Source organism: Rhincodon typus, chromosome 18 (genome assembly GCF_021869965.1).
Source record: "Rhincodon typus isolate 14 chromosome 18, sRhiTyp1.1, whole genome shotgun sequence".
NCBI classification, from domain to species: Eukaryota; Metazoa; Chordata; class Chondrichthyes; order Orectolobiformes; family Rhincodontidae; genus Rhincodon; species Rhincodon typus.
In genome coordinates, this window is record NC_063349.1 from 48,474,626 (window position 1) to 48,487,516 (window position 12,891).

The window sequence follows — 12,891 nt, forward strand, 5'->3', positions numbered from 1 at the left end:
TGACTATAACTGGATCAACCACAGTCATATGGAATGGCAGGGCAGGTTGGAAAAGTCGTACAGCGTATTCCTGCTCCTAAATCCTATCGTTCATAGACCAGGTCTCAGTGAGTGATGGAGAGGGAATCTGAGCACCATTTTAAATTTGAAATGACTGCTGAGGATTCTGATGTAGAACACTGAGCACAGGATGGTAGGTGATCCCAAATTGATTGGGGTTAAAATGGAGGTGAGGGCATCCTGGATAAGCTGAGGTTTCCAGAGGGGTTCAAATACAAATCTGCACGCACAGCCAATGAAATACATGGCTCCTGAAACAAACAAAAAAGCTTGCGCTGCCCATTGCCATTGAATAGAGAAATATACGCAAAAAACAGTTGCTTCACATGCACAGCACAAATTAAAATGGCAGCACCTGAAATTATTCCCATCTTTTCAGTCTTCCTGTCTCAATCAAGAATCATGGGATGTGGGCATCGCTGGCTGGGCCAGCATTTATTGCCCATCCCTAACTGTCCTTGAGAAGGTGATGGTGGTGCCTTCCTGAACCACATTAGTCCATGCAGCAGTTCAAGAAGGCACCTTTCTTTGAAATTATATGTCAAAATAAATCTAGATCCTCCCTTTTGTATTGAAATCATCAACAAACACAAGCTTACAATTGCTGGCATTGACAAGAAAAATTCTGTTTTAAGTTGTACATTATTGAGACGGCAGAGCAGACAATTCACTGGATGAAAATCAACTGATTTCTTCCGAGGCCCTGTGTTTACCACAGGCCATTGTTTTATTCACTCGTGGGCCATCTTTTATTGCCCGTCCCTTGTTGCCCTTGAGAAGGTGGAGGCGAGCTGCCTTCTTAAACCGCTGCAGTCCACGTGCTGTAGGTAGACTATAATGTTGTTAGAGAAGGAATTCCAGGATTTTGACTCAGCAACACTGAAGGAATGGCAATGTATTTCAAAGACAGGAAGACAAGTGGCTTACAAGGGAATGTGCAGGTGACGGTGTTCACATGTATCTGCTGCCCTTGTCCTTCTAGATGGAAGTTGGAAGGTACATTACCCAAATGTTGTAGACTGACATCTATCGCACATCTTTAATACCTGCAGGGCACTGAATGATTTTGCCTAATTCCAAAGTTTCCCTGACACCAACCTGTCATTGGGATATATAATTAGGGTCTTGGGAAGTTACTTTCTGGTTGATGTGTTACAGAAGACTTTAAATATGAGGACATTAGCAAGATGTTTTCCATGAACGGCAGAATTTAATCCCTCACCAATTGTTATTTCTGGTGTGTGAAACCATTTCACAAGATTCTGCCCTCATGGGTACAAAGTACCTTCTTACTCATTTATTTTGACAGGGTGATGTTCTTTGCGAGAAGTTCTGACAAATGGCAAAGATTATTCATCTTATGAACAATTTGCTTACCCTATCTGCTCCTGACGTTTTCTCAGGTAGAAACAGCCAGTCAAGTCTCAGAGTCCTGGTTACCTCTTTAATGGGTTGAGCGAAGGGATACCACACCGTCTTGATGGAAGGAGTCAGCTATTCCATTGCCCATTCTGTTGAGAGCTTTACACTTGAAACATTGACTTGTCAGCTCTCTTTTCCGATACTAAGTGATTCCTACATTTTCTGTTCTTGCATTTTGTTGTAAATCACTTGAGCTGCTCTTCTGTGATCTGGTGACCTTGCAGGCTCTTCTTAAGAAAAAAAATACTCATTCAAGAAAAAGTCTTCTGGTGGGAAGGTTAAGTTTAAGCCATTGTCGCTCCCCCCACTCCCCCCCACCCCGTCATCATCACTGTTTATCTTAAATAATATAATTTTGTATAAATTACCTGGGTTGCCACTCAAGTAGAGGCTGAGATGTTTGCTGCTACTGACCCTCACATTAGATGTGCAAACTATTATCAGCTCTGTTCTGAAATCTCCCCAAGCAAAACACAATCTAAGACTATCAACTAGAGATTATTGTATATTTTCATGTTGTCATTCTGTGAAGCAGTGTTGAAGAAATGATATGCCATTTAGAAGTGAAACAATATTTTATTAAAATATACATAACACTGGAGGAGCTCTTGTCCTGCTGTGCATAGAGTCATGCACTAAACCAGAAACACTGCATTCAAATCCCATCCTAGGACCCGCTGGCCAAATACGATGCATTCATATCACAGCCAAATAGCTGATTTTTCAACCTGCAAATCTTTCCAACACATAGTATTAACGGCCAGAGAGAGAGAGAGGGCAGCTTCTGATTAGCCAAGTGACCATGGGTTGGAAGTTTGGACCCTCCACCAACACTACCCATAGTTCCAAACTACAACATGCAAGTTGCAACTCAGACTCCCTGAGTGCACTGCAACGCACATTCACACACAATCTATTCTCTTCTGATCCAGTGACCTAGCTCTTCAGAGAAAATTTTAAAACATCAAATCTCAAAAAATCCATCAAAAAATTTTGGAGAAACTCAGCAGGACTAGCAGCATCTGTGGAGGCAGGAACAGTTAACGTTTTGAATCTGATATGGCACTTCAGCTGTCTCTCGGTGCTGCACTGAAGTTTCAGCTTTGATGCTTGTGATCAGGCCTCGGAGTGGGACTTGAATCCATAGGATACTGAAGAGGGGGAAACGAGTGTCCAAACTGAATGAACCACAGTTGACTTTAATTTAGTTCCATAATTGTTTTTCAAAGCCAGTCTTTTTTTTAACAAAAAATCTAGTCAACCTGTTCAGAGATGTCATGACAAACCTCTGGAGAACGTGAGACTTGGCTTAAAATTGAAGCCTTCTCAAAGCAATCTGCAGCGGAGATTCAGTGGGTGGACGAGGTGAAATTAAACAGTTAATCAAGAAAGGCAAATCAATATCAAACACTATTTTTCACTCTCACTGTAAAAGGTGAAGTTGCTATAGTCTTAACAGGCATTCGGGCTGCTCTTGACTGGTGGTAGTTTAACCTGAGGGTCAGTACACCTCAGGCAAGGCCACTTATCCTCATGATAACCTCAGTGTGAGAACTGAACCCATACCTTGGGTGTCACAGCTATCCTGACAGCTGAGCTATCTGCCCCTGATCGAGTATCGAACGGCGGTGATGAGAGAGCAGAATCCCGGCCCCTAGTGACCAGGGAAAGGTTGCGGCGGTGTAATGAACGAATGGGGTTTTGAAGAAGGGTTACTGGCCTCGAAACTTTCTCTCCCCACTAATGATGCCAGACCTGCTGAGTTTCTTTTTTGAATGGATGGGGTGGGCGGTCAGGGGAGGGAGTGATAGGCGCTTCCAGCCATTGTGACGTAACAGAGGGAGGGGGTTCCCCGGGAGCGCGCGCCTGACTCGAGTAACAATTCAAGAAATTGGCAACAAATGAAAGTAGCAATTTCAGCCCGAAAGTGCTCCCCCTCTTCCCTGCTCCTCTTACACTCCTACTGAACCGAGGAACTAGTCCCCTAAATAACTTTTCCTCTTCCCCCCCACTCCCTGCCTTCCATGGCGAGGAGTGAGCTGGACATATTCCCCTCCAAGCGGCACGACAAGCTCGATTTCTTCCTGAAGAGACACTTGGAGGAGAGCGTTTTCAACAAGATCCGAATGTACGAGGCGTGCATCGTGGTGTCGGAGAGGAAGAACAAGAAAGCCTTCGAGTATGTCATTCTGACCGACGAGTGCATCTACTTGACGCAGAACCCACCCAAGACCATCCACGAGGCGGTGCATCTCAACGATGTGGTTGCAATCGAGCTGGTGAGCTTGCCTGTCACTTTTGATTTTTGATCTTAAAAAAAAATCCACTTTTAGTTTGCTGTCTTCTTTCGACGGCCGTCTTTATAAGTCTGATTTCGGAACTTTTTTGTGGCAAGTTTCCCCTTGTTTTACTGTGGCTGCTGGGCGTTTTGACCATTTTGCAATCGTTGGTAAATTAGAAAACTTAGATGTTTATATTAAAATATACTGCAAGGCACCAAGGACCATGTTAAATTGTGCTCTTTGAGAACGGTGCGTAACCACAGAGCTTAGTTACCTATTGATGTCCCCTGAGCTGTATTACCACTGTTTGTGCACACAAAACCGTTTTGCAGGGACGAATGGGACATTAACGTACAGAAATGGAACCAATGTTAAGGTTAAAAAAGTTTAAACAATGAAGAAATCATGAAAGTAAATTTCAGCCGGAAATATAACGTGATTTATTTCCATAAATGCTTACAACTCTTAAACATACAGAATCGTTGCAGCGCAGGAGACGGCCATTCGGCCCACAGTGCCTGTGTTGGTTCTTTGAAGATGCAATTCACAGACTCCCCATATCTATCTTTCTTTTGAATACCTCGACTGAACCTACTTCTATCCCACTCTGTCAGTGCTTTGCAGACCCTAAAAACATATTGGAGGTGAAATAATTTTCCCTCATATCACGTTTTTGTTTCTTTTACTAATAATATCCGTTTTCTTCATATTCTGAATCCTTTCACGAGTGGGAATGTTTTCTCTCTATTTGCTCTGTCCAGACCACTCATGGTTTTGAGTGCTTCAATCAGATTTCCCCTCAACTTTCTAACCTCTGGAACTACTCTGGTAAACCTCTACTGCACTCCCTGCAAAGTTTTCACGCTCTCCCTGTAGTGCGGTGCCCAGAACTGGATGCAGTACTCCCGCTGAGGCTGAGCTAATCTTGTATGTTGTGCATACAGGCAGTACCCAGGTAGCAAACAGGTTCCGATCCTGTGTCCACTCGCAAGATGATTTATACGCCAGTTGGAACACACTGCAGGACAATATAAAGCAGCCGTTCGTAGGTATAGGAAATGTTCATATGTCGAATATTTAAAATTACACCCCTGCGTGGGATCGAGTTTGTAAGTACAAGTTTTCTTAAATTGGACGTTCATAAATTGGGAAGCCCTTGTAAGTTCAACATAATCTACTTTATACCCCCACAAATAAAACCTGGGATACTTTGCTTTCTTAACTGCTCTCCAAACCTGTCCTGCCACCTATAATGACTTACTATATGTACACTCATGTCTCTCTGTTTCTGCAACCCATGAGATGAACACCTTCTATTTTATGCTGTCTTTCCATGTTCTTCCTACCCAAACGTATCAGCTCATACTTCTCTGAATTGAACGTTCTGCCATCTATCTGCCCACTCTATCAACTTGCCTATATCTTTTGGAGATTCTACAATGTGCACCATTGCTCCCAAGTTTTATATTATCTGCAAATTTTGAAACAGTCCCCTGTACGCCACAGTCTAGATCATGAACATCGACTGTTTGGAAAAGCGTGGTCCCAACACCAATCCCTGGGGAATGTGACTATAAACCATCCCCAGTTCAGTTAGCCAGCATTCTCTGTTCTATGTTCCTAATGTCCCTTTTTACTGCACGCTAACATGGTAAGGTCAACCTTGTGATACTGTAGGAATTGGCTACCTTGGTGGAGCATGCAGTGCAAAACGCAAGTGTGTGCTTGCTGAAGATAACGGTCTCAATCTGGCCTTTACCATTGCCCATGAGCTGGGCCACAAGTATGTTAATATCGAATCTCAATTATAACTTCAGTTATCAGCCTCAAGATTGGAAGCAGTCATGCATGTTAAAATGGAAAGATCCTTAATTTAAATGTGCTTGGATTCCAAGATACGCTTTCTGTATTTTCCAGAATGAGGATTGAGTTTCCACTCCAGTTCTGATTGTGTCTGACAAGTAGGCATGTCCATATCAGTGTTACATGGCCCATGAAGTGTGACAGAGACAATGTTATATGGCTCATAGTGTGTAATTAATACATAAATGACCTGGAGGAAGGTATAGATGGTCTGATTAGCAAGATGGCAGATGACACTAAGATTGGTGGAGTAGCAGATAGTGAAGGGGACTGTTGGAGAATGCAGCAGAATATAGATAGATTGGAGAGTTGGGCAGAGAAATGGCAGATGGAGTTCAATCCAGGCAAATGCGAGGTGATGCATTTTGGAAGATCCAATTCAAGAGCGAACTATACAGTAAATGGAAAAGCCCTGGGGATAATTGATGCACAGAGAGATCTGGGTGTTCAGGTCCATTGTGCCCTGAAGGTGGCAACACAGGTTGATAGAGTGGACAAGAAGGCATACGACATGCTTTCATTCATCGGACAGGGCATTGAGTACAAGAGTTGGCAGGTCATGTTACAGTTGTATAGGACTTTGGTTCGACCACATTTGGAATACTGCGTACAGTTCTGGTCGCCACATTACCAAAAGGATGTGGATGCTTTGGAGAGGGTGCAGAGGAGGTTCACCAGGATGTTGCCTGGTATGGAGGGTGCTAGCTATGAAGAGAGGTTGAGTAGATTAGGATTATTTACATTAGAAAGACGGAGGTTAAGGGGGACCTCATTGTAGTCTACAAAATCACGAGAGGTATAGACAGGGTGGATAGCAAGAAGCTTTTTCCCAGAGTGGGGGACTCAATTACTAGTGGTCACGATTTCAAGGTGAGAGGGGAAAAGTTTAAGGGAGATATGCGTGGAAAGTTCTTTATGCAGAGGGTGGTGGGTGCCTGGAATGCGTTGCCAGTGGAGGTGGTAGAGGCGGGCACGATAGCGTCATTTAAGATGTATCTGGACCGATACATGAATGGGCAGGGAGCAGAGGGATACAGATCCTTAAAAATAGGCGACAGGTTTATATAGAGGATCTGGATCAGCGCAGACTTGGAGGGCCGAAGGGCCTGTTTTTGTGCTGTAATTTTCTTTGTTCTTATTCTAGGGTTAAACACCTCGCTGATAACTTCCATGTTCCTGTGAAAGACTAAAATCACGTACAATGTAGCTTGCATCATAATATTTTAATACTGTAGCCAAATGCTGGCCGTCTGAAATAAAAACAGAAAATGCTAGAAATTCACAGCAGGTCATGCAGCAACTGTAGTGTGAAACAGTTAGTAAAGGTCATCACCTCGAAACGTTACTCTGTTTCTCTCATCACAGGTGCTGCATTTCTAGCACATTCTATTATAGTGAATGCATTTCACTGTTCACCGAATCTTACAGCATAGCGGAATCGTTTCAGCGCATGTGTCTGTGCTAGGTCATTTTTGATATCCTACTTTGAAGTTGATTATTTCTCCTGCTCAAGATTACCTAAACTCCACTTATAAAAGTGAATCAATGTGTCCACTGCTGACACTCAGTAGCAGCAATGTGTATCATTTACAAGATGCATTGGAGAGTTTCACCATGGCTTAGACAGCACATTCCAAACCTATGATTACTTCCACCTAGAAGGACAAGGGCAGCAGATGCATGGGAACACCACCACTTGCAAGTTCCCTTCTGAGCCACTCACCATCCTGATTTGGAAATAGATCGCTGTTCCTTCATTGTCACTGGGTCATTAACCTGAAACTCTGGCCCTGACAACATTGCCACTTACCTATATCAAATGGTCTGTAGCTTTTAAGAAGGCAGCTCATCACTGCTTTTTCCAAGGAAGTTAGGTGTAGGAAATAAATGCTGGCCGAACCAGTAATACCCACATCCCACGCATGAATGAAAAAGAGAATGCTTTTAAATATAAATTTTATTAAGTTGTTCTGTAAAATTTCATAAGATTTCTCTTGTTTCTGTTAAGGTTTGGAAAAGACTTATTGACCTATGAATTCTAATCTGTATATATTCAAGCTACAAGGTCAATATCTGCTTGTTTCTAGTTAATAAACTGAGTGTCGTTTTTGGGAAACAGAAATTTAATCCTGTTTCACATTCAGAGAAACTTTAATAAACAGCTCAGCTCTGACTTAAAACAAAAGCATAACTAATGGACTAAATTTGTTTTCTGTTTACTTATGGAGACCATTTGTTGCTACTTTGTTGGATTATTAACATATGTTCATAATTGCTTCATAATTGGTTTTAATATTCCTGGGTTGGAAACGGTTGTGGATTTCACACTGAAGACAATGCAAAAGTGGAACATATTCCTCCAAAAGGATACCAAACCAGGAGTGATTTTTAAGACTGAAAGATATAGCAACATCTTATAAAAATTCTGATCGTGGTGTACTTTGTACATCACTAATTGTAATTGAGATTAAACAATTTGATTTTATGGAAGGAAAAGGCTGCGTTACGAACAGCAGACGGTTTTGGCTGTCACAGTCTGACCATTTATTAATATTTCAGAAGTAAATTAATGAAGGGAAGAATTCATTTTAGGGTAGCTGGATGAAGTCCTTTAAGATTATGAGAAAGGCCTGTATGGTAGAAAAGATGTTTCCACTTGAGGGGACTATAAGGTGGTCATTAATAAATCCAACAGGACTAGGAGATGTGGCCAGCAATGGGGATTAGCCAAATAAACTCTCAAAACAAAGTTACAAGAGGATGTACAGATGGGGATTAGACAGAGTGATGTGGGGAGGGGCTTAAGCCCCACCATGCACAGGACGGCAGAATGTCCTGTTTTTATGTCCTGTTGACACTACATATATAATATGAAGAAACGATGGGAACATTTATTTCCCTAACTGCCCTGGAAGTTAGTCTGTGGTGATTATGTTCACAGTGGAGGTTGCTGGGAGACACTGGCGTAATTTGAATTTGAAGTCAGTTTATTAATCAGACAGACAGGCTAGTCTTTCACTCTGAGAAGACAACTGCCAGTAATCCAGCTGGGGTTTGTGATAAAACGGCAGCTTTTGTGTTTTGATTTATTTTCTGGAGCTGGCCCACAAGTTACCACTTTTAGTTTTTGAAAAAAATGTATGGAAAAAAAGACCCTTGCGTTGATGTAGCATCTTTCACTAACTCATAATGTCTCAAGCTGTTTTACACTGAAGTACATCTGAGATGTAATCACTGCTATAACATAGGAAATGTGGCAGCAAATTTTGACAGTACAGTCCCACAAAGACACACTTGGTAATAGACCAGTAAAGCTTTTTTCACTTATGTCAATTGAGGAATAAATATTGGCCAGGAATCTGGGGATAACACTCCTGCTCTTCTTCCACATACTATCGTGGGATTGTTTATCTCCACTTGGGAGGGTAAACGGGACTTGGTTTAACATCTCACCAGAAAGCGACAGCGTCAGGAAGCTGGAGTTAGGGTTTCTGGATGTCTGTGTAACTTGCGTAAGGTGTTTCCATATCAGGAGCATGAGAAGTGATCTCTCTCTGCACCCTACTTGCAATCTAAACTGTAAGCTTATTATTTCAATGAATAGCATTGCTGCATGTGTAGCACACTGAGATAGTTTGGTGCCATTTATTTGTTTAAATGATGCATTTAGCTGTTTCAAAATTGTCATGGTCATGAGTCAAAACCCCTAAGTATTCTAGAATTCCAAAATGTGTTTTTTAAAAGAAGACTGAAACAGCCAGAAATGGCTGTGGATGTATATTAAATGGCAGTCTGGAGAGAGACCCATGGAATGTTGCACCTAAAGATGCAATGGGGATGTCAAGCAGCTTCAAAGAGGCAAATCAAAACCAGATTGGACTGTGATTGCTTGCGACTACAAAGATGACAAGGGGGTGGTGACCCACCCCTGCGCTCCAAAGCAGGCCGAAACCCTGTGGATCATAACTGCAGATGCATTTTGTGTTTTTCCCTTTGAAGAATGCACAAGGACAGGAGTTAAAAAGCCAGATGCAACTCTAATGAAAGTCTCCTGTGAGCTAGTGGGACTAAGGAAGCTGTGTCTTCCAGCTGGATTTGAGCATGTTCATGCTGCAAAGGTCACAGTCAAAGAACTATCCTCTGATCACCCCAGCATTGCAGGTAAAGGGATTCTTTCACTGTGAGTGCTAGAAGTCAGCTAGCTAGCGAATCAGACAAAAGTCAGACCCTCTGACCCTGAAATCAGCCATGGTTGAAAGAAATCAGAACAACAGAATCTCAACAAAGACTCAGAAACTTGAAAATTGACTGTTCAGCTGCCAATGTCAATGCTGCTGGTAATCTCCAATGCAACTGCCAGAGTTCAATTGTTCACTGCTCACAAACAATTCAGAGACTGCTCTGTATTTTATTTACCTTTTATCTTTTTTGACATGCCTTTTATTTCTCACCTGCGTTACATTACAAATTCTTCTTGCATTTGGTAATAAATTCAGTCTTTATTCATTCATGAAAGTCTGGTTAAACTGGCTTCTTGTAAAACATTAGTTCAATAGGGAATGGAAGAAAGATACTCCCCAAAGGATGGGATACGTTTTTAAATTCACCTTACCGAAATCAACCAAGGGGTGAGTGAATAAAGCATGGAAGCTAGTTCATCCCCTTCCTGGAATTTGAATGATTTGGGCTTCTGGAACCATAGGGGAGCCTCGCCTAGGGCCTGGGTTTAACACAATGTACAAAATGACAATTATCTCTACACTGAGCACAGGAATTATGGATCAATTACCAAAGTTTTTTGCTGCTATTATGCTATTGTATAAACGTTTATTAACAAATAGTGGAAACAAGTATTCTGTATTTTGTGAAGGTCTTTTTGTTTTAAAACCCGAGTGCCCCTTTACTAAACATGTCCATCTTGAATAATTGATACGAGATCTGCTTGTTTACAATTACTGTGAGTGGCAATAACATTTTAATACATGACTTGAAGATCCTAAGATTGCTACATTGATGCTCAAAAAGATAATGTGTGGAAGCAAAGAAAGATTGCATTTAAAGAGCGAACTATATCTTAAAGAGTTTTACAGCCACTTTTTTTTTACAGGAAACACAGTAGTCAATTTGCACTGAGCAAGCCCCCACAAAACAGCAATGTGACAATGACCAAGTAATCCTTTTTTTTAATTTTATAATGTTGACTAAGAAATAAATATTGGCCAGCACACCAGAGAGAACTTCCCTGCTTTCTACAGAATAGCACCTGGGACCTTTTAGATCGATCTGAGTGGAGGTAAAGGGGCCATGGATTAATGTCCTCTCTGAAAGATAGCATCTCTGACAACGCTGATGTTCTGCAGCACTACACTGCAATGTTAATCCTGATCTTTGTGCTCAAGTTTCTAGCATGGGATTTGAACCTCAAACCTTCTGACTTGGATGTAGGTGTGTTACCAAGTGACCCAGAGACCAGGATGCCAAGTTAAGCTGGGGTCAGGTAGGGCTGGAGCTGAGGGTAGAGTCAAGAGGAAACTACCACAGAATACAAGTTGCTTACAGAGTCGGAGTTACACAGCACGGAAACAGAGCCTTTGGTCCAACTTGTCCATGCTGACCAGATATTCTAAACTAATCCAGTCCAATTCGCCAGCATTTGGTCCATATCCCTCTAAGCCCTTCCTCTTCATGTACCCATCCAGATGCTTTTCACATGTTGTTATTGTACCAGCTTCCATCACTTCCTCTGGCAGCTCATTCCACACACGCGCCACCCTCTGTGTGAAAAAGTTGCCCCTCAGGTCCGTTTTTAATCTTTCCCTTCTCCCTTTAAACCTATACCCTCCAGTTTTGGACTCCCCTAGACTGGGAGAAAGACTTTCACTATTCACCCTATCCATGCCCCTGATGATTTTATAAACCTCTATAGGGTCACCCCTCAGCCTCCGATGCTGCAGGGAAAATAGCCCCAGTCTATTCAGCCTCTCCCTATAGCTCAAACCTTCCAACCCTGGCAGCATCCTTGTAAATGTTTTCTGAACCCTTTCAAGTTTCACAACATCTTTCCTATGGCAGGCAGATCAGAATTGTATGCAGTATTCCAATAGTGGCCTAACTAATGTCCTGTATAGCTGCAACATGACCTCCCAACTCCTATATTCAGTGCTATGATTAATGAAGGCAAGCATACCAAACTCCTTCTTCGCTACCCTTGTGTTTACACTTTCATACTCTGTTGAAATGAAAATTGGTGCTAAGAGCTGTTGCTGAGTGCCTAAGAGAGCCCCTGTGTTCATGTAGAGAAAAGCACTTATCAAATGCACTTCAAGTGAAATAACCAGCAAATGACCAGTGGTCCACAGTCTGGCGATGGATTTTAATTGGTGTTTGCTGAAAACGAAAGCGTTTCCTTTTACCAATCTAGTGGTGGGAAAAGTAAGAACAAAGTATGATGAGTATGCTCTGTTTCTATTTCAAGCTTAATTTATTCCCACTTGCACATAATTACGGCTTTATGTTTGCTGTCCCCACTCTCTGATATGTTGATCAGCAGAAAAGGTAGCTTACTCAGTAATGTAAACCCAGCCTTATCCAATTATTCACTTTCATTTCTTTCTTATATCAGTCTGTGGTCACATTTCCAACATTTCAAAGAATAAGAGAAATTGCTGTAATGGCTTAAATATCAATTCGATATAATAATGCACAGCAAGCAGTAACATTGAAAGGAACAACATTGACCTGCAGAAATATTTAACTATGCTCCGTTTCTTTTCTAAAAAAAATATATTTGCAAACTTTATTTTAGTCAAAAATCTAACATTCCTCACAAAGGTAAACACAAATCTCCCGTACATGAAGAAAGATATGTGACCTGATCCCTGAAGATAGCTGAACAGCTGGTCCCCCAGGATTGAGGATGACACGTTGCCAGTCTCATGGGTTCTGAGAGAGCTGGCAAGTCCAACATACAATCATGGGTTCTGAGAGAGTTGGCAAGTCCAACGTACAATCTGCAGCCTCTGCCATGCAGGTGGTGCATGGAGGCGCAGTACAGTGAATGAGTTGTCTGGAGGTTCATGCCCTGATAGAACATGCCAGATGGATCTCCGTGCGAGCACAGTGTGTGGTTCTGGTCACCACACGAGGGAAACGTATGAGTGCACTGGTTGGGGTACAGAGGAGATTTATATCGATGTGTAGAGCTGGATGAACACAGCAGGCCAAGCAGCATCAGAGGAGCAGGAAGGCTGACGTTTCGGGTCTA

The 12,891-nt window shown here is 42.1% G+C and overlaps 1 protein-coding gene across 1 annotated transcript in view; it reads left to right on the plus strand.

The window, feature by feature from the left end:
* The first annotated feature begins 3,339 nt into the window (after positions 1–3,339).
* Positions 3,340–12,891, plus strand: part of c18h12orf56 (chromosome 18 C12orf56 homolog) — a 62,076-nt gene continuing 52,524 nt past the window's right edge. The window contains exon 1 of the mRNA XM_048607454.1: positions 3,340–3,761. Within this exon, the coding sequence (XP_048463411.1) occupies positions 3,507–3,761 (255 nt within the window). The 5' untranslated portion in view covers positions 3,340–3,506. The remainder of the gene's footprint in view (positions 3,762–12,891) is intronic.